The 26,270-nt window shown below is 62.7% G+C and overlaps 2 protein-coding genes across 2 annotated transcripts in view; both read left to right on the top strand.

Moving 5' to 3' along the window:
- EIF3B (eukaryotic translation initiation factor 3 subunit B) overlaps positions 1-1,633 on the top strand; it is a 16,994-nt gene extending 15,361 nt beyond the window's left edge. The window contains exons 17-19 of the mRNA XM_081090981.1: positions 282-390; positions 647-764; positions 1,268-1,633. Coding sequence (XP_080947107.1) covers positions 282-390; positions 647-750 — 213 coding nt within the window. The 3' untranslated portion in view covers positions 751-764; positions 1,268-1,633. The remainder of the gene's footprint in view (positions 1-281; positions 391-646; positions 765-1,267) is intronic.
- LOC308520322 (kinesin-like protein KIF19) lies at positions 1,033-26,270 on the top strand (the record flags this gene model as incomplete). Its single annotated transcript, XM_081092809.1, has 20 exons — positions 1,033-1,072; positions 1,363-1,536; positions 2,689-2,746; positions 3,367-3,418; positions 4,527-4,607; positions 8,216-8,326; positions 10,698-10,785; positions 12,387-12,523; positions 12,685-12,810; positions 13,785-13,979; positions 15,461-15,613; positions 16,364-16,486; positions 17,357-17,504; positions 18,659-18,902; positions 20,016-20,055; positions 21,964-22,111; positions 23,396-23,523; positions 24,548-24,669; positions 25,531-25,636; positions 26,082-26,270. Coding segments are annotated over 20 exons (2,463 nt in total), but the record flags the coding sequence as incomplete, so codon positions are not given.

The following is a 26,270-nucleotide window of genomic DNA, read 5'->3' as shown; positions in this document are numbered from 1 at the left end:
TCCATGGAAGGTGCTCCCTGTGCCGCCTGCAGGTCTGGGCAGGGCCCAGGCCTGTGACCTTCTTGGCAACTGGCTTTCAGATACAGAAGTGGGGTGGGGCAGTCAGCGGAGGAGAGAGGGAAGGAGCACCCCACCACTCCTATCCTGGCGGGCCCTTTAAGGGAAGTGTCCCTGTGTCATCTGGCGGCTGCTGCTGACACAACCCTCCTGGTGCAGCAAGGTCGGGAGGGTGCTGGGTGCAGTGCCCGCTCTAACCCCGCCCCGCCCGGCCCCACCCCTAGGAACTGGTGGAGAGGCGGCGCACCATGATGGAGGACTTCCGGAAGTACCGGAAAATGGCCCAGGAGCTGTACATGGAGCAGAAAAACGAGCGTCTGGAATTGCGAGGAGGTAACTGAGCGGGATCTGCTTCTAGAGCTGGTGTTTGTTCAGCCGTTTCTCTCTTGGCATCTGTGCTCCCTCACGGGCTTCTCAGCACACCTGTGTGTCACGTTCTCGTCAGCCAAGGTCAGGTCTGAGCTGCCTTCCCACCCACCGTGCCCACGGCCTTGGCGAGGGCCTGTGGTCTGTGCCTCCTGGCTGTGCGCATGCTGAGGCTGCGGCCGGCGCCGCCCACCCCTCTGTCACCCTTCTGTCCCTCCTCTAGGCGTGGACACCGACGAGCTGGACAGCAATGTGGATGACTGGGAGGAGGAGACCATCGAGTTCTTTGTCACGGAGGAGATCATCCCCCTGGGGAGTCAGGAGTGACGGACCGCACTGTGGTAAGACTCCCCCGGCAGCTGCCTCCGGCTGGCCCGCAGGTTAGCCAGTGTCTCGTTCAGGGTGACGCAGGAAAGCCCATTTCACCTCTCAGGTCAGTGAGGTCCTTGCTGGGCGCTGTGACGTTGAGATGCAGCCCAGGCGTCGGGGCTGGAGCTCCAGGGCGGGGCTGGCCAGTGGGGGGGAAGGGCCTCCAGTGCCAGTCCCTGGTGGGTCTGAGATGAGAGCCCTCGGAGCCCCGTCAGGTGTGGCAGGGACTCGGGTGCTGCCATGACGATTGGCCTAGAGGCCTTGCAGCTGGGAGCTGTGGGTCAGGGGAGGGACTTGGGGTCCAGGCAGCGCTGCCCCAGACGGGGGAGTGACTGGTCATCCTCGGACGGCTCCACCGCGAGACCGCTGCTCACAGCCGGCGCCAGGCTGAGGGCTGGAGCTGGGCGGCTGGAGCTGCCCCTGACGTGGGCCTGTGCGTGCAGGACAGAGGGTCAGCCATGTCCCCTCGTTGCAGCACCACCTCGTGCCGGAGCTAGGCGTCCCTGTGCTTCCTGCTCTGACGCGCCCTGGGAGCCGTCTCCAGAGCTGTGCCTTCACCCTGGTGTCCAGCGGGCGCCCCGAGGCACTGCTTCCAGCCTTTCCTGTGGTTCCTGAGTCACCGCGTGCTTCTCGCTGAGACTCCGTGGGAGCTGCCGCTGGGCCTCCTGCTGCACCACCAGGCGACGATCCCCTCGGCCTCCTGTGGGGACTCTGCCCGGGGCCTGGACAGCAGCTGGGAGCAGTGTACCCTGTGTCCCTGTGCGGGGGCACCCAGTGCCTGGTCTCGAGTCCAGGCTGTGGCAGGTTCTCAATGGAAATAAAAGCAAACCTGTACGAACAAGTTGTCTTCTTTGTCGTTAAACGTAGGTAGCGACCGTGATCTGGTTCTTCTCCCTGCCCCTGTGGGGCCCGGTCCCTCGGTCACGTGCTCGCGTGCAGGCGTGGCAGGCTGGGGTGCACCCCGTGGTGGGGTCCTGCTGTGCCGCTGAGCTCTGGGTTGTAACAGTGTCTCCGCGTTCTCCATGCCTGTCATTCCCGGACGTGAAGGGCCTTCCACCTTCCCCGGAGGCCTGTCCAGCTGTCGCTTTAGCTGCTCTTCTGTGGTCCTCTGATGACGTGACCTTTCCCCACTGGAGGGGAGTGAGCAGAGCCGTGTGGTTTCGGCCCGTTGTGTGGGCTGGCCTGCTGTCCAGCGTGGCCCGTCCGACCGCAGGTGCTTGTGTCTGTTCTCAGAGCCTTAAGTCTCCGTGCGCGGTCCTCCCTGCAATGCGTCCTCGCTGCAGTGCGTCCTCGCTGTAATGTGTTGCCCGTTTCTCCTGGTCTTCAGCGGAGCCGACGGTGCCGCCTTCCTGCCTTCCTGCGGGAGCAGGAAAAGGCCCAGCTCCATTAAGAGATTCCAGCGCTTTCGAAGGACTGACTTCATGCCTTTAAACTCAACTAGTTGTAATTGTTGTACATAACTTGTCAATAAAGACGTTCTGAAACACTGCTTGCTGATTCCTCTGCTGCAGACATGGTTTCCCAGCTGGCCCTGTGGGCAGTTCCTGGCCCATCGGTGGGGTGGGGGTGGGGGAGGGTGGGCCGGCCCCTGGCCCAGAACCTGGACACCTGGGCTCCAGCAGGGTCCTGACGGGTCAGGCTGGCGCTTCATGGCTGGGGACGGGGATCCTGGAGCCCAACGTGGACCTGGAGGCCGAGGAAGGGAACGTGGTGTGCCCGACACCACTGCCCGAGACCACCCAAGTGCCACGTCTGGTCTGCCAGGCCCGAGGCTGGAGTGCATGGTGCCCTTGAGCCACCGACCGGAGGCCCACCCTGGAGTGGCCTCTGCAGCCCCAAGGCCCTGTGGTTGGGATTTCTGACCTGAACTTCACGGTCTAGGCCTCTGGCTCACAGCAAGTGCAGGAGTGACTGATGGCTCGCACCAGCAAGGGCTGCCTGTGGCCAGGGACCTGTGAGTCTGCCACACGGTCAGGGCCTGACCAGGCAGCGGCGTCCGTGGAGGCGCCGTGGGAGGGGAGCAGGCGGTAGTGCGCTCAGGCCGCAGCCGGACAGGGTGAGCCACGGGCAGCAGCCACGTCCTCGTCCGCCAGCCCGGGGGCTGCAGGTGCTTTAGAAGCTCCTCGGGGAGAAGCGCTCAACTGCGTGTCGGCTGGGGGCGTCCATCCCCCTTTCCACGGGAAGCCGCAAGCCCACGCGGGGCAGGGCTTGGGCAGGCGCACCTCGGGAGCAGGTGCGGTGGGGCAGAGGAGCCTGGGTTGCCATGGCGTCAGATGAGCGCACAGTCAAAGGCTGGCGCTGTAACCATGTACCTGGCGGGCAGCCAGCCTGTACCCACCGGGCCTGGGCCACCTGGTTGCTTGGGGCCCACCCATAGCACGTGGGCAGCCCAGCATCCCTGAGGGGCCCCTGGGGCACTGATGTCACCAGGGCGGGGCAGGTGACGCACCGCAGGTCTGTGCAGCCCGGACAGCGGGGAGCAGGGAGCAGGCTGTGTGCCCTCTCACCCAGCGCAGGTCTGTGCAGCTGGACAGCGGGGAGCAGGGAGCAGGCTGTGTGCCTGCCTCTCCCCAGCCCGGGTAGCCCTGCCACGAGGGACATGGAACCCAAGGACCAGCAGCTCACGGTGAGTGTCCCTCGTGTGGCCTGACAGCCGTGGGGCTGTGTGTCCCCGAGGCTGCCTCCCGCTCCTGGCTGCCTGCTGACCTCCGCCCCCGCGCCCAGCCGTGCAGGCCCGCCCGCCTCCCTCCTGGGGACTGCCCTCCTGGGGCGTAGCGACCCTTCTCCAGATACCCCTTTACCCCCTGCCTCTGGCTCTCCCTCCCCGGGGACTCAGTGCCTGGACCAGGACCCCCAACGGGATGGGGTAGGCCCTCCACCTGGCCCCGTCCAGGCCCTGCGAGGCCTGACCAGACCCACCTGCTGGGTCACTGGAACCTTGGCCCATTTGCCCGTGGGGTGAGATGGGGCCAGGGACCTGCCCCACACCTGTAGGCTGGTTACAGAGCGACCCGCCATGACTGCCCAACGGAGGAGCCCAGCTTCTGTGTCTCCCAGGAGGACGGTCCCGTCTTGCAGAAGAGAAAGCAGGGGTGGGGTGGGGGCATGGCTCTCACGGGATGGAGGAGGATTTGGGGCCCCGGTCTGCGATTCCACAGGGCTCCCCCGTGCTCCCTTAGAAGGGGGGTGTGCAGAGCCATGGGCCATGGAGCCCTCGCACCTTCTGCGAGCAGAGGGCCAGGTGAGGGCAGGACCACGAGTGGCTGTGGGGCTGGGCGAGTGTCTCCGTCTTCCCATCCGAAACGGCCGGCCGCTGCAGTCCCTGCTCCTCTGAGCGCCCTGTGGGTGCGAGCAGCTCGTGCTCCTGGGTGGGAAGTTACGCCTGGCCCGGCTGGTGGCTCAGGGGTTGAGCGTCGAACTAGGAACCAGGAGGTCACAGTTCAATTCCCAGTCAGGGCACATGCCTGGGTTGCAGGCTCGATCCCCAATAGGGGGCGGGCAGGGGGCTGCAGATCAATGATTCTGTCATCATTGATGTTTCTCTCTCCCCCTCTCCCTTCCTCTCTGGAATCAATAAAAATACGTTTTTAAAAAGCTATGCCTGGAGGGGCTTGGGGTTCGCTCGCTGGTCTTACCTGCTCCCCTAGGAGTGGGAAGCGCTGGTGGGGGCGGCAAGGAAGGGCCGAGAGGGGGAACGAGACCCCGGACGCAGCTGCACAGTGTCCCGCCCACAGGTAGCGCTTCGGATCCGCCCGCTCAATGACACAGAACAGGAGGAGGGAGCCAGCGTCATCGCCCACAAAGTGGGTGACCAGGTGAGGCTGAGGGCCACGGAGGGTGTCCACAGGCATGAGGCTCACCCTCCCGGGCGTGCCACTTCCGCTGGGACAATCGCTCATTCACACTCATTCGGTGATTCATGCGCATCTGTACACTGGTTACTCGTCCATGAACTGTTCATCCGCTCACCCATTCACTCACTCACCCATTCACTCACTCACCCTTTCACTCACTCGTTCGCTCATTGAAGAAATGTCAAGCCCGGCTGGTGTGGCTCAGTGGTTGAGTGTCGACCTATGAACCAGGAGGTCATGGTTTGATTGCTGGTCAGGGCACATGCCCAGGTTGTGGGCTCACTTCCCAGTGTGGAATGTGCAGGAGGCAGCCAATCGGTGATTCTCATCTTCATGTTTCTATCTCTCCCTCTCCCTTCCTCTCAAAAAAAAAAAAAAAATGTCCATGTCATGCTCACCAGGGACATCGAGGCGGAGCCATAGGGGCAACAAGGGCCCGCCGCCAGCTCCCCTTCATGTGGGGGTCAAACTGGGAACAGATGAGTGTGTGATGTCAGAGCTCAGAGCCGTGGGGGTCAATGGGGGTCATGAAAGGCCCGGGAGCCTGGGGGCTCAGTGGTGTGTGGGAGAGGGCGGGGCAGGCCCCCCCACCCTCCGCTGGAGCCAGTCTCATTGGCTGAGCACTGTCCTAGGCCCGGGACAGGGATGGGGACCTCACCTGCTGTGTGGCCAAGGGTTCCTGCTCCCCGGACTCGGGCTGGAGTCGGGCGCTCATGGCGCAGGAGAGCAGGTGGTCACTTGCAGAAGGAATGCCACAGCTGAGGGGGAGCTTGTCAAGTGACCAGATTGGCCGTTTGTTGTTAGAAAGGCGGCTTCGTTGTTTATTTATTTATTTTAAATATATTCTTGTTGATGTCATAGAGGAAAGGAGAGGGAGATAGAAGCATCAATGATGAGAGAGAATCATGGATCAGCTGCCTACTGCACACCCCACACTGGGGATCAATACCCCAACCCTGGCATGTGCCCCGACTGGGAATCGAACTGTAACCTCCTGGTTCAAAGGTCAACCCTCAGCCACTGAGCCACGCCAATCAGGCTGAGAATTCACGATTTTAAAGTGAAGAGTTCAGTGGCATTTAGCACAGTCACACTGTGTGCACCCACCTCCGTCTAGTTCCAAAGCATTTTCACCCCAAAAGGAAACCCACACGCCCTAAGCCAGTGATGGCGAACCTTTTGAGGTCCGCGTGTCAGCATTTTGAAAAACCCTAACTTAACTCTGGTGCCGTGTCACATATACAAATTTTTTGATATTTGCAACCACAGTAAAACAAAGATTTACATTTTTGATACTTATTTTATATATTTAAATGCCATTTAACAAAGAAAAATCAACCAAAAAAATGAGTTCGCGTGTCACCTCTGACACGCGTGTCACAGGTTCGCCATCACTGCCCTAAGCAGTGCCCCCGTCCCTGTCCCAGCCCCAGTGACCGGGCCCCTGTCTCTGGATTTGCCCGAGTGGACGACTCACCCAGTGGAATCGCACCGGGAGAGGGGGCGGGAGGGAAGGGGTCTGTTTGCGGCTGGTTTCCCGCACTGAGCGTGTTTCTGAGGTCCGTCCGTGTTGTAGCATTTTCTTTTACCTTTTATTCTGTTTTTAAATTTGGCGTGAGAGCAGAACATCTACTTGTTCACGTATGCACGCGTGCCCTGACCAGGGATCGAACCTGCAACCTTGGCCTATTGGGATGCTGCTCTAAGTAACCGAGCGAGCCGGCCCAGCTTAGCTTCTTGTTCTGAAGTGACGTCAGGCTACGCGAAGGCCTTCGGAGCCCCTGGAGGGCCTGCGGAGGGGCCAGGTCCTCTGAGCCCAGGGTCCCAGGCAGCAATGTCCTCCGTTTTAGCGTCCCTCTCGCTCCCTGATCACAGACTCCCTTTAGGGCACATTTCAGAGTGAACCGGCCGAATGCCCCTCCACACCAGTGTTTCCGTGTGGAGTCCTTCCCCGCCAGGCCCACTCCCAGGCTGGGCTGGAGCCCCGCAGGGACCAGGCCAGGGCCCCCTCCAGCGCAGTCCCTTCCAGTGGTTCTCAACCTTCAGGGCCCTTTAAATACAGTTCCTCTTGTTGTGACCCAACCATAAAATTATTTTCGTTGCTACTTCATCACTGTCATGTTGCTACTGTGAGGAATCGTCATGTAAATATCTGATATGCAGGATGGTCTTAGGGACCCCTGTGAAAGCGTCGTTTGACCGCCAAAGGGGTCGCGACCCACAGGTTGAGAACCGCTGCCTTAGACTGTCAAATAAAAAGTGACAGCGGCCAGCACAACTGCAGCCGTGGGTGTGAATGCCCTGTCCTGAACCATGAATGTATAGGTCACATTGTAGAGTTGCATCTTATTGGTTATGTCGCATAACAAGGTTGTGTTTGATTGGTTAACTCTTGGTACCAGAAATCCTTATAGACGAGTATGGGCACCTGTTTTTTGTTGTTTTCTTTCTTTTTTTTTAAACCCTCACTCAAGGATATTTTTCCATTGACTTATAGAGAGAGTGGAAGAGAGAGGGAAAGATAGAGCAAAATACTGATGTAAGAGAAACACATCGATTGGTTGCCTCCTGCATTCGCTCTGACAAGGGCCCAGGCCAGGGAGGAGCTGGCAAACCAACCAAGTTCGGTGCCATTGACTAGAATCAAGCCCAGGTCCCTTTGGTCTGCACGCCGATGCTCTATCCACTGAGCCAAACCAGCTAGGGGTTGGCACCTGGTTTTTTTAAAAAGTCACTTTGGAGCAAAAAGGGCAGGTAATTATTATTATTTGTAAATTGATCTAAATTATACCTATTTTTTATTAGATCGGCAAAAAATTAATACATTTTTTGGTGTGCGCAGAATTTGAGTAATTAGCTTATGTGCTGAGATGACAAAGGTCGAAGATCGCTGCCTTGGACCCTCACTAGAAGGAGAGAGAGTTGGCTTATGTCCTGGGAGAAGTGCTGGCCGAAGCCAGGCTCCCGGGGCTGCTCTGCCTGTTCCCCCTGCCCCCCGACCCCCTGAACCTCTGGGCAGCCCTCCCCCCCGGGACCTGTTTCCAAAGCCAAGCACCAAGGGCCAGGGCAGGGAGGTGGGTGGCCACGTGGCCCGTGTGTCCCTAACACTGTGGCTCCTCCCCAGCGCCCTCCAGCTCTGAGTAAACAGAGCTGACTGGTCTCTAATTGCCCTGCCCCCCAACCCCTTGGGAAAGGTGCCTCTGAACCTCCCATGGCCCCCAGACGTCCTCACACCCGCCTCCATAATTACGCTTTCATGTGAGATAGGACGGGGCCAGGAGGGGTGGCGGGGCCTCAGAGAAAGCAAGAGCTGCAGAGCTCAGGTGGGTCCTTCCCCAGGTACCTGTGCACCCCCCGCCTCCGTCCTCCCCTTCGCTGGGGTAGCTCAGCCCCCGGCAAGAAGAGGGAGGCCGGGGGGAGTGAACGTGCTGGGGTCACGCAGGGGAACGCAGGAGCCAGACGCTGGCTCAACACCTTACAGTTCACGAAGCCCTCGCATCCTGCGGAGCCTTCCCACCTGGTTCCCTGGGCGCCCCCCAGCCCCACTGACGCTCCGCCCCTGCTTCTAGATGGTGGTGCTCATGGACCCGGGCGAGGACCCCGAGGACACGCTGCGCACACACCGGTCCCGGGAGAAGACCTTCATCTTTGACACCGTCTTCGACCAGCATGCATCGCAGGTACCTCTGCCCACTGCCCCTTAGTCCCTCTGGGCCAGGCTGTCCTGACTGTCCTCACCAAGCCCTGCCATCCCCTGGAGAGGACTGTGTGGCCAGATGGTCTCATCCATCGCTCATCACAGGGGTTTCCCTGATGATCAAGGAGGTTAGCAGGGTTTACACATCTCATCCATCCATCCATCCATCCATCTGCCCACCCATCAATCCATTCACCACCCATCCATCCATTTATCATCCATCCATCCATCCATCCATCCATCCACCCATCCATCCACCCATCCATCCACCCATCCATCTATCCATTCACCCACCCATCCATCCATCCATTCATCCACCCATCCAGCTATCCATCCATACATCCATCCACCCATCCATCCACCCATCCATCCACCCATTCACCCACCCATCCATCCACCCATCCATCCACCCATCCATCTATCCATTCACCCACCCATCCATCCATCCATTCATCCATCCACCTATCCATCCATCCACCATTCATCTATCCATCCAGCCACCCATTCATCCATCCACTACCCATCCATCCATCATTCATCCATCCATCCACCACCCATCTATCCATCCATTCATTCAAGTATCCACCACCCATTCATCCATCCATCCACCCACCCACCCATCCATCCATCCATCTATCCATCCACCTTCCATCCATCCACCATCCATCCATCCATCCATTTACCTATCCATCCATCCACCCATCCATCTACCCATTCATGCATCCATCCATCCACTCATCCATCCAAATATCCATATCCATCCACCCACAAACCCATTCATCATTCCATCCCCCATCCATACCCCATTTTCCCATCCATCCATCTATCCATCCATTGTCTATTCATCTGTCCTCATTCACCTATCCATCCGTCCATCCATCCATCTAGCACACGGGTGTCTGGCTGCCATGTGTCCAGAACACACTCCCTGCACAGGGCTCCTGTCCCAGGAGGGGTGGCATAGTGAGCAATAGAAACAAACCCACTGGTACTGGTGCAGTGGTGGCAGCGAGCGGAGGCCTTTTCGGGGGGACTTTCAGCTGAGACCGGAAGAAGGAGCCCACTATGAGAGCAGAGGCGGGCCGGGTCCAGGCTGAGGCTTCGAGTCCCCAGCCCACAGACAGGAGCCTGAGGCCAGGTCAGGTCGTCCTCACCAGCACCTCACCTGGCCCTAGCCGTGAGAGGGGCCTTGTCACCCACACCAGAGGGTCCCCGGGCTCAGAGCGGTGTGACAGAGTGAAGGACACTCACTCCCGAGCCCTGCAGAGCGGATCTGAACCCCGGCCTCCTGAGGTGGGAATGTCCCCCCAGCAGGTGAAGAAGTTGGGATGCTGGGCCCAGCCCTGCACCCAGGGGACCTTCCATCTGCACCACCTTCACCTTCCATGACCCAGCCCTCCCCGCGCCCCCCGCCCACCTCCCCGCCCTTCTCCACTGCAGCTGCCAGTTCCCATCAGTCCTGGGCGGCTTTAGTCATAATGGGGAGGGACTTCAGGCACCCGAAGGCCCGACCATGCCCACGTCCCCATGGCCCACCCGTGGAGCTGTCAGTGGACTGGTGCTATGGGCGTCCGTGGGGGCTGTCACCTGCAGCAGCCACCTGTGGCCTCCCCCTGTGGCCTGGGCCTCCTCACACATGGCAGCCCTGAGCTCCAGGGGGGTGAGGGGGGAGCTGCCAGGCGTCAAAAAGGCTCGGCCACCCCAGGCATGGCATCCCGCTGCCCGCTTCCCTGGCCCAGACTTGGGGAAAGGGGATTAGACGCACATTTGGGGGGGCAGGGAATTTCCAGCCATCTCAGTCCACCTCTTTCCTTCCTGCCGCCTGTCCCACTGGGTCCCTGGAGGAGTCCTTTCTTGAATGCCCCTAGGGACAGGGAGCTCACTACCGCACACTCCCATCGCTGTACTGCCGCCTCACCTTAAATTGCCGGTGGAGACTTCCACTCCCTGGTCCCAGTTTTGTCCCATAAAGAGGGTCGCACGCTCCCCCAGACGCCCAGCCCCGTGGCTGCCCCAGCCCTTTGCGTTCCCCCCGATTCCTCCCAGTTTTCTCAGAAGCCCTGGAAAGGACTCACAGGAGTGTGGTAGACGGGGGCCAGGCTCAGGGTGGAGTGTCCCCTCCACAGCCTCCCTGCGGGGCCGCCTTGTCCGCACCGTGAGGCGGGGCCGGCGCAGGTGAGGCCTCAGGTGGGGCAGTTACGGCGCATCCAGGGTGGAGCCCAGCCATGCCCACGCCCGCTGTGCCTGGACCGCCCTCCCCTGTGGGGCCCTGTCCATGTCCCCACGGCATGGACATCGCAGGCTGCCTCCAGCTGCTGTCCACTGGGCGGTGGTGTCCTTCCGTCTGTCCGCAGGGGGACGTGTATCGTGCCACCACCCAGCGCCTGGTGGACGGCGTCGTCTCCGGATACAACGCCACGGTGTTTGCCTACGGCCCCTCAGGTACCGGGCGTGTCTGGAGGGGGCGCTGGTGGTGCGGGCTCCCTAGCAGCCCAAGCACCTGCCGGGTGCGGCGCCCCGCTGGCCTCTGGGCCCCAGCTCCTGGCACAGCGGCCTCGACAGGCAGGGGAGGTCCCTGTCACAGACGGACATGGAGCCTCAGAGAGGGACAGTGGCTTCCCCAGCACGCAGCCTTCTCCCCGCGGTTCTGCGCCACGGTCAGTGCGGTCAGGCCTGGCCCCTCCTGTGCAGATGGGGAAACTGAGGCCCTGAGCAGGGCCTGGTCACAGCCACAGCCACAGCCACAGCCACAGCCACAGCCACAGCCACAGCCACAGACACAGACACAGCCACAGCCACAGACACAGTCACAGCCACAGCCACAGCCACAGCCACAGACACAGCCACAGTCACAGCCACAGCCACAGCCACAGCCACAGACATAGCCACAGCCACAGCCACAGCCACAGCCACAGTCACAGCCACAGCCACAGCCACAGACACAGCCACAGTCACAGCCACAGTCACAGCCACAGACACAGACATAGCCACAGCCACAGCCACAGCCACAGACATAGCCACAGCCACAGCCACAGCCACAGACACAGACACAGACATAGCCACAGCCACAGCCACAGTCACAGCCACAGTCACAGCCACAGCCACAGACATAGCCACAGCCACAGCCACAGACACAGCCACAGCCACAGACACAGACACAGACACAGCCACAGCCACAGCCACAGCCACAGACACAGACACAGCCACAGCCACAGCCACAGCCACAGTCACAGACACAGCCACAGCCACAGCCACAGCCACAGCCACAGTCACAGCCACAGTCACAGCCACAGTCACAGCCACAGACACAGCCACAGCCACAGACACAGACACAGCCACAGACACAGCCACAGCCACAGCCACAGCCACAGCCACAGCTTGGCTAGCCCTCATCCGTTCAACAAAGGTCACCAGCACCTACTGTGTGCCAGGCGCCAGCGAAGGGGAAGAGCAGCCTGGTCCTTGCCTGTCAGTGGACCGGGGAGGGGCGGGGGGCCCCATGAAGAGACTCCTTAAAAAGTGTGATGCGGCCATTCGGTTACAACATGGCTCAGACACCTCGGAGCGGAGAGAGAGACCCCTGTCCCTCCGCCCGCACCACCTCCTTCACCCCGGGTTCCTCTGCAGGCAGCGGGACCAATGGACGGATGAATGGGTGGATGGATGGATAGATGGATGAGGGTGTTGTGGGTTTAAAAAATATACCTTTATTGATGTCAGAGAGGAAGGGAGAGGGAGAGACAGAAACATCAATGATGAGAGAGAATCATGGACCGGCTGCCTCCTGCACGCCCCCCACTGGGGACAGAGCCCAGAGACCTAACAGGGAATCAAACTGTGACCTCCTGGTTCATAGGTCAACGCTCAAAACCTGAGCCCCGCTGGCCGGGCCGGACTGACGGTTTTACCCTTGTTACCAGAATAGGTAGCGCGATGTCTGCAGCGGGAGGGTTTGCGCGATCGAGGCGGCGCGGGCATAGTCTCCGGGCAGGTGCCCGGCGGGGTCTGCGCCCACTCAGGGCCGGTGGGTGTGGTGCCTGCAGGGGCCGGGAAGACCCACACGATGCTGGGCATGGACGCGGAGCCCGGCATCTACCTGCAGACCCTCGCCGACCTCTTCCGGGCCATCGAGCGGACCCGGGACAGCGTGGACTCCAGCGTGTCCATGTCTTACCTGGAGGTGAGCCCGCCACCTGCCTCAGGCGCCTGACCTGCCAGGCGGGCGCGTTACCCCGAAGGCCCTTGGCAGACCTCCGCCTCCGAGCAGCAGGTTCTGGTGGGCGCAGAGCCCGGCGACGCGAGCCCTGCCCTCTGCTTCTCCGGCTGCTCCGTCTCGCCCAGATCTACAACGAGGTGATCCGGGACCTGCTGAACCCGTCCTCGGGGCTCCTGGAGCTGAGGGAGGACGCCAGGGGCAGCATCCAGATCGCGGGCATCACGGAGGTCTCCACCTCGAATGCCCAGGAGGTGAGGGCCAGGCGCCATGCTCCGAGAGGCCAGGAGGCCCTTCTCCTCAGGTTCGCAGCAGAGCCGGGCACACGGCCCAGCAGCACTCCTCAGCCCGGGGCTGGGCAGCACCTGCACCTCCCTGCCCTCTGGCCTGCGCTCCCGGCAGACTCCCCCGTACGCCCTGGCTCATCCCCACCTCTGCAGGCCCCCCCTCCCCGCTCAGACGCCCCTCTTCAGCGCCCACCTTAGCGGTTGCAGTTACACAGGCGGCCTCAGTGACCCTGGGTGCCCTCCCCACCCTGAGGTGGCTCCTTAGCGAGGGCGAGTGTGGGCATCGCTGCAGCCCTGCCCCGGCTCTCTGCCCCCAGGCTCCCCAGTGCCACCCTCACAGCACTGCCCTCGGGGTGGGCTCCCACCGCCCAGGAACCTTCAAGGGCTCAGCCCGCCCCATGGCCGTGCTCCAGCCCTGTGGGCTCGGGCGGGGAGAGGTCGGGGAGGGTCTGCAGGTAGATGCCAGGCTTCTTGCCCATTCGGCCACAAGCACTGTGCCGTCTTCCTTCACCGTGCTCTGCAGTCCCAGCACGTGCGCGCACAGTAGGGCTGAGCAGAGCCTCCTGGGCGTGGTCTCCACAGCTGCTTGCTCGCAGGAGGGTTTGCCCACCTGCCGCCCCGTCGGCGCCTGAGATCCGCATTGAGAAGGGTTCTGGCTGCCCCGGCTCTGTGGGAAGAGACGGGTAACCCACTGGTGATGCCTGCCACAGGCAGAAGGTGGCGAGGGGCCCCGCGTGCCCCAGCCACCTGCCATTTCTCCGTGAATCAGTCACTTCACCCGCAAATCAGATATCGTTTCCCCTTGACGAGGTGCTGCATCAGCACCCCAGCACGAGGTGCCCCAGGAGCTCGGGCACCCCTTCCCTTGCCCGGTGGATCTGGAGGGAGCACAGGGCCCCTCGGGCCCTAACCGCCGCCCCCCACGTGGGCTCCGTCCTCAGATCATGCAGCTCCTCACCAGAGGCAACCGGCAGCGCACGCAGGAGCCCACGGCCGCCAACAGGACGTCCTCGCGCTCCCACGCGGTGCTGCAGGTCTCCGTGCGCCGGCAGGGCCGCGGCCACCACCTGGCGGAGGGCGTGCGCGTCGGGAGGCTGTTTCTGGTGGACCTGGCGGGCTCGGAGCGGGCATCCCAGGTCCCCCCCCCACGCCCCCCCCTGCCCTCCCCTTCCATCCTCCACCGTCCCTCAGTCTGTGAGCAGGACCCTGTCCCTCCCTCCGGCTCCCAGGCCTGGGGTGCCCCCTGAGCGCTGGCTGAGTGACTGGGAGGGCTTGAGTGGCAGTCTCCCCCTCCCCCGCCCCCCACCGCAGCGTCTGAGGCCGGACCCGCCCGCAGGGAGCCCAGAGCCTCAGGAGTTGGGGAGACAATTGTGAGCAGACCATTGCAGCTCGGAGAGGCTGTGCTTTGAGATTTGGGGTCCACACGGAGCTCATGGGAGCTCAGAGGAGGGTGGGGGTAGTGGTGGGGTCTCAGGGCTGGGCCTGACGGGCCCTGAGGACATTGGGGGAGTGTAGGGAAGAGCATGCCAGGGGGAGGGGCCTGGCCAAGCACAGAGGGTTAGTGCTGGATCCCGGCCGCGGCCCAAATCCCAGTCTCCACCCTGTGCCCACCCGACCGTGGAGGCCCTCCCCTCCCTCCCTCACCCGCCCTGCCCTGCCCTGGCCCCGCCCTGGCGCTCGGGCTCCTGAATCGGCCAGGCCTGGCCCAGAGTCAGACTATTTTTTAAAAATATGTTTTTATTGATTTCAGAGAGGAAGGGAGGGGGGAGAGATTTAGAAACATCAATGATGAGAGAGAATCATTGCTTGGCCGCCTCCTGCACGCCCCCCGCTGGGGATCAAACCTGCAACCCTGAGCACGTGCCCTGACTGACCAGGAATTGAACCTTGACCTTCTGGTTCATAGTCAGCGCTCAACCACTGAGTCATGCTGGTCGGGCCAGAGTCAGATATTGTAACCTAAGCCTAGGACTGCAATGTGCATGTTCATGGGAGACCTGAGGTAGGAGAGCCAGCAGGTCAGAGACAGCAGCCGTTGGAAAGACGGTAACGGTCCCGAAAGGAGGGGCGGGCCACGCGTCGCCACGGCCCCTCGGGAAGCACAGGGCCCTCAGGAGCGGGCCGCTGATGAGCCTTCACGCGGCTTCCCGGGGAGAGCAGGCGAGGCGGGGCGAGCGGGCGGGGTCTGCGGCTGGAATAATTCCAGACGCCGGAGGACAGAGGGCTCTCCCGGGTCCTGGGGCCCAGTCCTGGACAAGGGCCGGGGGACCGTGGCCCCGTGTGATGCCGGGAGGATGAGGGGGCGCCGCGAGGGGGCGGCCTCGTGAGCGCACATTCGCGTCCTCACTGGATCAGATGGCGCTGCAGACACGCCTGCCCACGCTTACCTCATTCATGATGCTGACGGGCGCCTGCCAGCCCGCACACGGCTCCCCTCCCTCCAGCGGCTGCCCGGTGTGCCCGCGGGCTTCTGCCACCCGCCTCGCGGCCCCGGGTTTGGGTCCAGTCCGTGCCTGCAGGGCCCGAGCTTCCGGGGGACGGGGACGGCCCGGGGCCTGGTGTGGGGAGCGGGTGGGGGCACAGACCATCTGCCACCAGCCCGCCTCTCCCCGAGCAGACCCAGAACCGCGGCAAAAGGATGCAGGAGGGCGCGCACATCAACCGCTCGCTGCTGGCGCTGGGCAACTGCATCAACGCGCTCAGCGAGAGGGGCGGCGGCCGCACGCAGTACGTGAACTTCAGGGACAGCAAGCTCACACGCCTGCTCAAGGTACAAGCTGCAGGCCGGGTGTGTGCATGTGTGTGCACATGTGTGTATGTGTGCACTCACATGCTATGTGTGCACCTATATGTGTGCATATGGGTGTATGTGTGCCCGTGTGCCCGTGTGTTTGTGTGTACACATGGGTGTGTATGTTCGTATGTTTGTACGTACACCTATGTGCACATGTGTGTGTGGGTGTGCATGTGTGTCCTGCTGCCACAGCTGACTGCGTCTTCCAGGACTTACCCAGGAGAGCGGCCCTGAGTGAGTCCTAAGGACCCTTCTAGGAGCCCCCAAAGGCAGGGAAACACAGTAGAAACCATCTCTAGTCACGCCCTGACTGCCCGCCCTCTCAGCATGGTGCAGCCCATGCTTGCATACCTCTAGGGACAGGGAGCTCACTGCCTCCGTCACGTCACGGGCAGTCTGCCTGAGAAGGTCCCCGCGCTGAGCCGATGCTGTCGCCTCTGCCCTGCAGCAGGCGGGCTCCACACCAACAAATGGTGCAGCCAGGCGTGTCCCTGTCCCTGCAGACCCACCTCCCGGTCTAACCTGCTCGCGTCGGAGCGGAAGGCGGACGGGGTGGGCTCGGCACAGGCCTCACGCACCCTGAGCGTCACCCTGAGCTGCCCTCCTCAGGGTTTGGAGCCGGAGCCTCGGGGCGGTGCCCACGGGCCTGGCGGGGGTGGGGGGCACACAGCACCACTGGGCAGGGGGCCGGTCCCCGCCGCCCCAGCTCGTGCCCCCGCTGAGCAGGACGCCCTGGGAGGGAACAGCCAGACGGTGATGATCGCCCACATCAGCCCCGCCAGCACGTCCTTCGAGGAGTCGAGGAGCACCCTGCTGTACGCGCACAGAGCCAAGAGCATCAGGACGCGGGTGAGCGCCTGCCCGGTGCACGCCCCTCGCGCTCTCGCTCCCCCCCCCCGAGCCGCGGTGCACGCCCCTCACGCTCTCCCCCCCCCCCCAGCCGCGGTGCACGCCCCTCACGCTCTCCCCCCCCCCCAGCCGCGGTGCACGCCCCTCACGCTCTCCCCCCCCCCCCAGCCGCGGTGCACGCCCCTCACGCTCTCCCCCCCCCCCAGCCGCGGTGCACGCCCCTCACGCTCTCCCCCGCCCCCCCAGCCGCGGTGCACGCCCCTCACGCTCTCGCTCCCCAGAGCTTCGGACTCCTGGGCCTCGGCTGGTGCACCCACCGGCTTCGCGTCGGCCCTGCCGCCTCCTGTTCTCTCTCCTGGGGCCTCCTCTTCTCGGTGAGGGTGCCGGCGTTGGACTCGGGGCTGCCTGCCCTTCACCCAGTGTCCTCGCCTCTAGGCCCTTCATTTCCTTCGCAGAGAACAGTGCCCCCCGGGCCGCCCACGTCTGATGTGTCAGAACCTCCTTCTTCAAGGCTGAGGGGTACTCATTTGGATTTCATTTTAATTTTTTTTAACAAATATTTTTATTGATTTCAGAAAAGAAGGGAGAAGGAGCGGGAGAGAGAGAGAAACATCCATGATGAGAGAATCAAGGATCAGCTGCCTCCTGCCCGCCCCACACTGGGGACCGAGCCCGCAACCCGGGCCTGTACCCTGACCAGGAACCCAACCATGACCTCCTGGATCCTAGGGCGATGCTCACCAATGAGCCACACCAGCCGGGCTGATGTGAATTTTAGTAGCAAGACTGCGTGTTCCTGCCGCACATTCCTGGCTATAAGATGTTTCCTCGGGGGCTGCTGGCCTGACCTGGGGTGCGTCTTGCCACCAGGTCAAGCGCAACCTGCTGACCATGTCCTGCCATCTGGACCAGGACACGGATGTCATCTCCGACCTGCGCAGGCAGATCGAGCACCTCAAGTCCAAGATCGAGAAGCAGGAGCACAGGAGAAGCGAGGCCGGGATCCCGGATGCTCGAGGTAGAGCCTGGCGCAGACCTGGTGCCGCAGCGACGGTGCCGCCCTAGGGTGGGGGGGTGTGAGCTCAGGGACAGACGGTGCCCTGTGGTGGGAGAGGAGGCTGGGAGGTCGGTGACCAGGGCCGGGCTTGAAGGAACGTCACACTGTTTTCCACGGTGGCAGCACCCGTTTCACCCACCAGCGCGCACAGGCCCTGTTCTCCTGCCCGGCCAGGGCTCGTTCTCTCCTGTCTTGACGACAGACACTCTGACGGGAAGGGGGAGGCGTGTCTCCCGGGCTTGGGTTGCACTTCCCTGATGATTACTGATGTGAGCGCCTTGTCACGGGCCTGCTGGGATCTGCATGTCTTCTTCTTTAGAAACATGTGTTTATTGATGTCAGAGAGGGAGGGAGGGAGAGAGAGAAACATCCGTGATGGGAGGGAATCATGGATTGGCTGCCTCCTGCGCGCCCCACTGGGGATCCAGCCCGCAACCTGGGCCTGGGCCCTGGGTGGAATTGAACCGTGACCTCCTGGTTCATAGGTCAGCGCTCCACCCCTGAGCCGCCCGGCCAGGCTGCACGTCTTCTCTGAAAAACTCTCTTAAGGTCCTTCGCCCATTTTCCACGTTGGATTGTTTGTTTTTTACTATTAAGTTGTATGAGTTCCTTATATTTTTTGGATATTAACCCTTAGCAAATATATGGTTTGCAAATATTTTCTCCTATTGATTCATTATCTACCTATCCATCTATCCATCCATCCACCCACCATCCACCATTGATCCTCTCTCGCTCAGCTGGATGTTTCTATCCCTCCCCCTCTCCCTTCCTCTCTCTCGAAAAATTAATGAAAACATATTTTTTTAAAAAGAAGCGGGTATGTGTGCGCATGTGTTCACCCACCCATCCACCCACCCACCCATCCATCCACCCATCCACCCACCCACCCATCCACCCACCCACCCATCCACCCACCCATCCACCCACCCATCCACCCACCCATCCACCCACCCACCCACCCACCCATCCACCCATCCACCCACCCACCCACCCACCCATCCACCCATCCACCCATCCATCCACCAACCCATCCACCCATCCACCCATCCACCCATCCATCCATCCATCCACTCACCCTCACAGGGTGCAAGCTCCACCTGTTTGGTGGGCAGGCCTGGAGCTCAGCCCTGGCTCAGGTGGCACCGCTCTTGGTGCAGCCGGCTCTCTTGCTGCCCCAGTCGCGATGCCCGCCCAGGACCTGGAGGAGGACAGCCGCCTGCAGATGAACGAGACCCGGGCCCAGCTCGCAGGGACCTTCCAGGAGCAGCTGAAGATGGCGCGCAGCCCGATGGAGCTGGAGGACACCAACATGGAGCTGCACGCCGACGTGTCCCAGCACCTGCTGGCCATTGCAGAGTGAGTGTGCCGCCCAGGGCCCAGCGCCACCCTCCCGATGGGGCAAGAGGGCCAAGAAGAACCAGTGGGGTAGCAGGTGGGGGCTCCTTTTTTGCGACTGTCTAGCCTCCCTCCCCTGCCTGCGGGTAACCACAGGGCCTTTAGCCGAGGGCTCCTTCTCTTCCCTCCCGCCCTCCCGCCTGTAGCGAGGCTGGAGCAGGTGGGGATGGCGCCCAGGTCCCGCTGGCCCCTTCACAGGCTGGAGCCCAGAGCCAGCGCTGCAGGCCGGGTCAGCCCGTGGGACGGAGGGCGATGCTGAGGCTCAGGGGGTGGGGCTGGCCGTGGGTGAGTGTCCGTCCACTAGCCGGCTCTCTGGACGGCCCACCCTTCCTCCCCGCCACCCGCAGTGAGCAGGCTGCCCGAGCTGGACCGGCCTTGTGCTTTGTCACCCAGACAGGCGTGGGAGGTGCGGCACAGTTAGCAATGACACTGGGACACCCGGCATCGCCGCAGTGGCCTGGACGTGCGGGCCACCGGGCACCCGCCTGCATGCTGCGCTCCGTCCACGTCTTCTCCCGTCCTCCCTCCTCCTCTCTGTTCGCTTAACCGCGCAAGCGCCTGCTTCCGAGGAACTCCCGCCCCTTTCCAGCCGCAGCTCCCGTGTCCTTCCTCACGGGCGACGGCACCTGCCCAGGCTCTGCCCTGAGCTCACCGGGCCTCAGAGGAGTCCAGGAGGGAGGGGCGGGCTGGCTACAGGGTCCCTGGCTTAATTGCTCGGTGATCATACTGCAAACATTCACTGCTTCTTCTTCTTTTTAATCGGTTTTTATTAATTTTTAGAGAGAGAGGAAGGGAGAGGGAGAGGGATAGAAACATCAGTGAGAGCGAATCATTGATCGGCTCCCGCACACGCCCTACTGGGGATTGAGCCTGAAGCCCGGGCATGTGCGCCGACCGGGAATCGAACTGTGACCTCCTGGTTCGTAGGTGGAGCCACACCGGCCGGGCCCTTCACCTCTTTACTTTGTCCAGTTTTTGTCAGACAGCAGACCAGCCCTGCCCCTTTCCGTGGCCTCCCTGTGCCTAGCCAGTGGCGCCCACAGGGCTCTGACCCCGCCCCTGTCATGGCTGCAGCTGGGAGCGGGAGAAGACCCCCCACCGCGCCCAGGACGAGGTACCCGAGGGGCACGAGCAGCAGGCGGTGGCCGACGCAGCCGGGGACGAGGGCGAGTCCGCAGAGCCTCACAAGGGAGCGCTGGCCGGAGAGGAGGTCTCCCTGCTGCTGGCCGCGCAGCGGGAAGCCGTGGCCCTGCAGGTGGGGAGCGGCCGGCAGCCCGGGGGGCGCCACCTGGGCCGAGTCACGACATGGATCGCTGCCCGTGCACCGGCGCTGGCTCTGCGGGCGGGAAAGCCGGCTCGGCGGTCAGAGAGCCGGTCCCGGTCCCCAGCCCAGAGCTGGGCTGGCTGCAAACCCATGTCCCTGCATGTTAGCGACGGCCACACCCGGCGGGAGGGCCCACGTGCAGGGTGGCAGGCCGCGTGGAGTCCGCCGAGAGCCCTGCTGCCGGTCTGAGGACGACACCGGCTCCTCCGGGGGCGGCAGGGCCTCGGCGGCTCCTGGGAGGGGCTTCGGCCGGCGGAGAGAGGCCAGGGACGCGGCCCGGGAAGCCCGGCTCTCGGCTGCTCTCTGGAGAGTGAGTCTTCTCCCAGGCTGTTTCCTGGGAAGAGCGAGTTGTTTATTTATTTATTTGTAAATATATTATTGATGTCAGAGAGGAAGGGAGAGAGAGAGAGAGAAACATCAATGATGAGAGAACCATGGACCAGCTGCCTCCTGCACGCCCCCTACTGGGGATCGAGCCCGCAACCCGGAGTGGAACTCTGAGCTCCTGGTTCCTAGGTTGATGCTCAGCCACGGAGCCAGGCCGGCCGGGCAAGAGCGAGCGATTTATCTGAGCTGTTTATGCAGCGGGGACCTGGGGGAAGTGCGGGCAGCTGGCTGTGTCCCGCCCCGAGGTGAATGGGTGCAGGGGTGTTTTCAGGCTTGTGGCCGAGTCTGATGATGTCCTGTCGCTACAAGCAGGTGGCATTTACTTCACTTAAAAACTGTCACCAAACCAAGGCCCTCTTTTTTTTTTTTAATTATTCATAACTTTAAAAATATATATATATTTCTTTATTCATTTCAGAGAGGGAGAAGGAGAGAGAGATAGAAACATCACTGATGAGAGAGAATCACTGATCAGCTGCCTCCTGCACGCCCCCCACTGGGGATCGAGCCCGCAACCCAGGCCTGTGCCCTTGGCCGGAATTGAACCTGGGACCCTCCAGTCTGCAGGCTGACGCTCTATCCACTGGGCCAAGCCGGCCAGAGCCCAAGGCCCTCTTAATATCTTGGCATCTGCCTGCGGCAAGTTGGAGATGAGCTGTCTGGTACCCGGGCCTGGGTGGCGAGGGCGGGGGCCAGAGCCGCAGTGTGAGAGCCCCATGCAGGGCGTGGTGGGCTCTGGGCTGGGTTTGCACCTGACAGGTGTGCTCCTGGGCGAGTGGTTTTCCGTCTCCGGGACTCGGCCGGCCCTGGGAGGCCAGCCCTGCAGGTGAGCAGGGCCCCAGAGGTCAGGGCACCAGATCACAGAGAATAGAGACTCGGTTAACGCAGGGGGAGGCCACACATCCTCAGAGCCCATCACTGGCCCGTTTCCTTTTTAAAAATGTGTATTTATTTATTTATTTATTTTAGAGAGAGAGGAAGAGAGAGGGTAGAGAGAGAAACATCAATGATGAGAGAATCATGGACCGGCTGCCTCCTGCACACCCCCTACTGGGGATCGAGCCGCAACCTGGCATGTGCCCTGACCGGGATCGAACCTCTTGGTTCATGGGTCGACCTTCAACCGCTGAGCCACACCGGCCGCTGCCTATTTTCTTGAGTTCAGTTTGCACACCTGGTCCATTAGGGGGCATGTGGGCGGGGTCCGTGGGGGGAGCGGACGGGGTCCGTGGGGGGAGCGGGCGGGTGGGGCAGCACAGACCTTGGTCCCCGCAGGCGCGGCTGGAGGAGCGGCTTCTGTGCCGCGCGCAGGAGCTGGAGGCAGAGAACGCAGCGCTGCAGGCCGGCCGCCTGCACGGGGCGCACCTGCTGGCGCAGAGGGACCTGCTCATCGGGCGCCTCCGCCAGCACCAGCTGCTGTGCGAGCGGATCATCCGGGACCAGCGGCAGCTCATTCAGGGTGAGGCCGGGCCCTGCTTCCCCCCTCGCCGTGCACCCCGGACCGTGCACCCCGGACCGTGCACCCCAGGTGTCGCTGTGCGCGCGAGGCCAATGTGCGAGGTCGGTGCCCTCTGCCGAGATGCACACGATTTGTTGCGCCATCTGCTGGGACCGTTTAGGTTCTGTGCCGCCCAGGCTCCCGCCGCCTGACCCGTCACTCCTCCGCAGCGTGCAGGCCAGTGCGCCCGCCGCCCGGTCAGCACCTTCCTTCACGCCTCAGTGCGTCCGCCTCGGGGCACCGGGCGTTCACGCTGCTGCGAGCCTCGCGCCTGAGCTGCCCGACCACCTGTTGCTCCTTTGGCCGCACACCTAGGACGGGCTCTTTGGCTTCCTTTTTTTTTTTTTTAAATATATTTTATTGGTTTTTTACAGAGAGGAAGGGGGAGAGGGATAGAGAGTTAGAAACATCGATGAGAGAGAAACATCGATCAGCTGCCTCCTGCACACTCCCCACTGGGGATGTGCCTGCAACCAAGGTACATGCCCTTGACCAGAATTGAACCTAGGACCCTTCAGTCTGCAGGCCGACGCTCTATCCACTGAGCCAAACCGGCTTCAGCATTCAGCTTCCTTTTTGTTGTTGCTGTTACTCCTCACCAGAGGATTTTTTTCCCATTGATTTTATTTTTTAAATATATTTTTATTGATTTCAGGGAGGAAGGGAGAGGGAGAGAGAGATAGAAGCATCAATGATGAGAGTTACTGCTCAGCTGCCTCCTGCACGTCCCGCACTGGGGATCAAGCCCGCAACCCGGGCAGGTGCCCCGACCGGGAATCAAACCCTGACCTTCTGGTTCATAGGTCGACGCTCAACCACGGAGCCATGCAGACCGGGCTGTCCATTGATTTTAGAGAGAGTGGAAGGGAAGGAGGGGGAGAGAGAGAAGCACGGATGTGAGAGAGACACGTCAATTGGTTGCCCCCCACACACATCCCCACCGGGCGGGGAACCTGCACCCAAGCGCGTGCCCTTGAGCAGAATCACCCCGAGACCGTTCTCCGGCCGATGCTCTAGCCACGGACCCACCCCAGCCAGGCCCTTGAGTTCTAACCTGCCTGTTACTCACTCTTGGAAGTTCCCGTGTTACTTTATGATGAAAGGCGGGCCGTGAACCAGCAGGACATTTCCAAGCAGCGGACGGAGCGTAGAGGAAGTCACAGAAACGCGGCCCCTGGGGAGGATTCGCCCGCGCCCCGCTCTGGACCGGGCGGCGTGCCCTGACGGCTCTCCCTCCTCCCGCAGACTCTGGCCTCCCCGTGCCCGCGGCGCTGGACGAGCGCTACGGCCTGTACGCGCGGGAGCTGGGCAGGGGCTCGCTGGACCGCCTGCTGCTGCTGCACTCGGCCACGGCCGCGGCCAGCTCCCTGCCCGTGAGTCCGGGCGCTGGGGGGTCGGCCTGGGTCAGCTCTGGTCGGCGTGTCCCCTCCCGCCCGCCTGGGCTTAGCCTGGGCTTAGCCTGGGACACTGGCCCTGGAGGTGGGAAGAGGAAACTTGGGGACCCAGGAACGGGGCCGCCTCTGGCCAGACGCACCTAGCAGTTCCGGTTCCGGCCGGTGTGGGGGAGCGACTCGGGGGACTCGGGGCTCCGGGGTGTGATGTTCACGGGCAGGTCTGCAACCTGGGCCACTGCTAGAGGTAACGGCCGGCAGGAAGGAAGCCTGGGCCAGGGCATCTTCTGGGGCCGCAGCAAGCCCTCGGGTCTCAGGCTCTCCTCTGGGCTTGGGGGTTCCCAGGGGGTGCTCCAGGCCCCGTGTGAGGCCATGTCTACTGCCCGTTCTGGGGACACCTTAAGGAGGGAGGTCGGGGTGGGGATGGGGATGCCCTTGGGGAGGGGTTTAGGGGGGGGGGCTCTGAGTTCCTTATTGAGACCAACACGGTCGTCACAAGCTCTGCCCACGCCCGCGGCTGGGCCTGGTCCCCCAGCCCACAGACCCTCTGCTTTGCCTTCTGGGGAAATAGAGGAGAACCCCCTGACTTCAGCCAGCATTGCCCCGTGCCTGTTTTTTAAATATGTTTTTATTGACTTTTGGAAAGAGGGGGAGGGAGAGGGAATCATGGACCGGCTGCCTCCTGCACGCCCCTCATTGGGGATCGAGCCCCAGCCCAGGCCTGTGCCCTGACCGGGAACCGAACCTCCTGGTTCCTGGGGCGACGCCCAGCCAACGATCCCCACTGGCCAGCCCTGTGCCCGTTTTTGCTCCAGGGTCAAGGCCCCCCGCGGCCCGGCCCTCGCTCCTGGCAGAGGCCCCCTTTCTGTCTGTGCCAGGGCCTCCGAGGATGAGAGCTGCTGGGCGGCGGCAGGAGGGCACCTCCCCGCCCTCGGGGCCTCAGGACACGCTGGCTGGCTGCGCCCTGCGGATGCCTCCCTGAGCTCCCTCCTCTGTCTGCCCGCAGGATGGCTCTGTGCGGAACACATCTCCACCCTCAGAGGAGGCCCCCCAAGACCAGGCCGACAGGAAGGGCCCCCCGGGGGGTGCCCCTTTTGAGCTGCCGCATGTGCTGCTGGAGACGGACAGGTGAGCGGGCTCTGCTTCCGGCCGCGCATCGCCTGCCCTTGGATCCAGGGGAGGCTGCGGGAATTGGAGGCCTGGGCGCCTGGAGGCCGGGACAGACTCCCCACCCCCCGGGTTGGGCAGGCAGCCTCCTGGACACCCCCGTGTCTCCCCCAGGAAGCTCCCCCACTCCTTGTCCAGGTTTTATTGGGGTTTCATCACGCAGCACAAATTATCACATCACTGGCCACATCCGCCCTCCTGGGATGGGGCTGCCCCAAGTCCCGCCTCTAACGTGCTGGTCTTTGGGGTGAGCGGCCCCATCCCGACACCACCTGCTGCCATCCCTCCTTGGCGCAGCAGGACGTCCTGTCCCCCAGACAGTCCCAGGGCAGCGGTTCTCAACCTTCTGGCCCTTTAAATACAGTTCCTCTTGTTGTGACCCAACCATAACATGATTTTCGTTGCTGCTTCATAACTGTCATGTTGCTACTGTTATGAATCGTCATGTAAATGTCTGATGTGCAGGATGGTCTTAGGCGACCCCTGTGAAAGGGTCGTTCGACGGCCAAAGGGGTCACAACCCACAGGTTGAGAACCGCTGGTCCCAGGGTCTCGGGAGAAGGCAGTGCCAGGGCCGGGAGGGCCAGCGTGTTCAGGGGCCGCCTCCCGACGAGTCTGTCCCTCGAAGGCCCCCAACGGCCGGCCTCCGGCCTCCTTCCAGCGAGTGTCCTGCCTGCGCCGGGACTAAAGGTCGCTGGCGCACTTGGCGGGTCCCCTCGGAGGCAGCGTGTCCGCAGGGCCTGACCGGGGGGCCACAGCGCGGGTTCGAGCTTCCTCTGTGGCAACAGGTGGAGCCTGAGGAGCCCCTGTGTTTCCTCGCAGCCATGGTTTCAAGGTGTCGAAAGCCACTCCCTCAAAACAGTGGGGGAGGCAGGCTGCCCTCGCCCCCCCGCCCCTCCGCATCCTGCTCACGCCGCCAGCGCACGAGGTGGGTGTGCGGGTCACGGGGCCCATCAGAGCTGCGCTGGGCTGGGGCGAGCAGCAGGGAAGCTTCCGGAAGGGGACCCTCTTTACGCAGCCGCCAAGATGGCTGTCAGCGGCGGGATGACCGTGTGGAGACGGCCCCTGGCCTCTGGGAGCCCCCCACCCCCCCGGGGCCCCTGCTCCCGGGACTGGGGCTGTGCGGGTGCTCGGGTCAGGTCCTGGGGACGCCCCTCCGTGGCTCTGGGAGCTGGTGTAGGAGCGTGGCCCCTCCGCCCTCGAGGCCGCGACCCTGAGGCCCAAGCACTGGCCTCGCAGGACGCCCAGGCCCGGCTTCTCACGTGCTTCCGGGCCCTGTCTCCCCAAAGCAGTCCCCCCCCCCCCCCGAGAACGGCTGCCCTGGGCCAGGCCCCTGTGCTTCCCGTGGCCTGACCCCACTGGTGTCCCCTCAGCGGCCTGGCGCTCCGAGGGCGAAGCCCGTGGCCTCCAGGCTGAGCTCCCCGGCCGGCCCGGACCTCACGGAGGTGGCCGCGAGCACCAAGAGCATCGCCCTCGTCGCGGCCTCCCGGCGCTGCCAGGCCCAGGACCGGGAGGGCGGCAGCGGCCGCTCCTCGCTCCACCTTCCGGACTCCAGGGACGCG

Source organism: Myotis nattereri (genome assembly GCF_964212035.1).
Source record: "Myotis nattereri genome assembly, chromosome: 5".
Lineage (NCBI taxonomy): Eukaryota > Metazoa > Chordata > Mammalia > Chiroptera > Vespertilionidae > Myotis > Myotis nattereri.
Note: the sequence above shows the minus strand (reverse complement) of the source record. Positions and strands in the feature narration are given on the sequence as shown.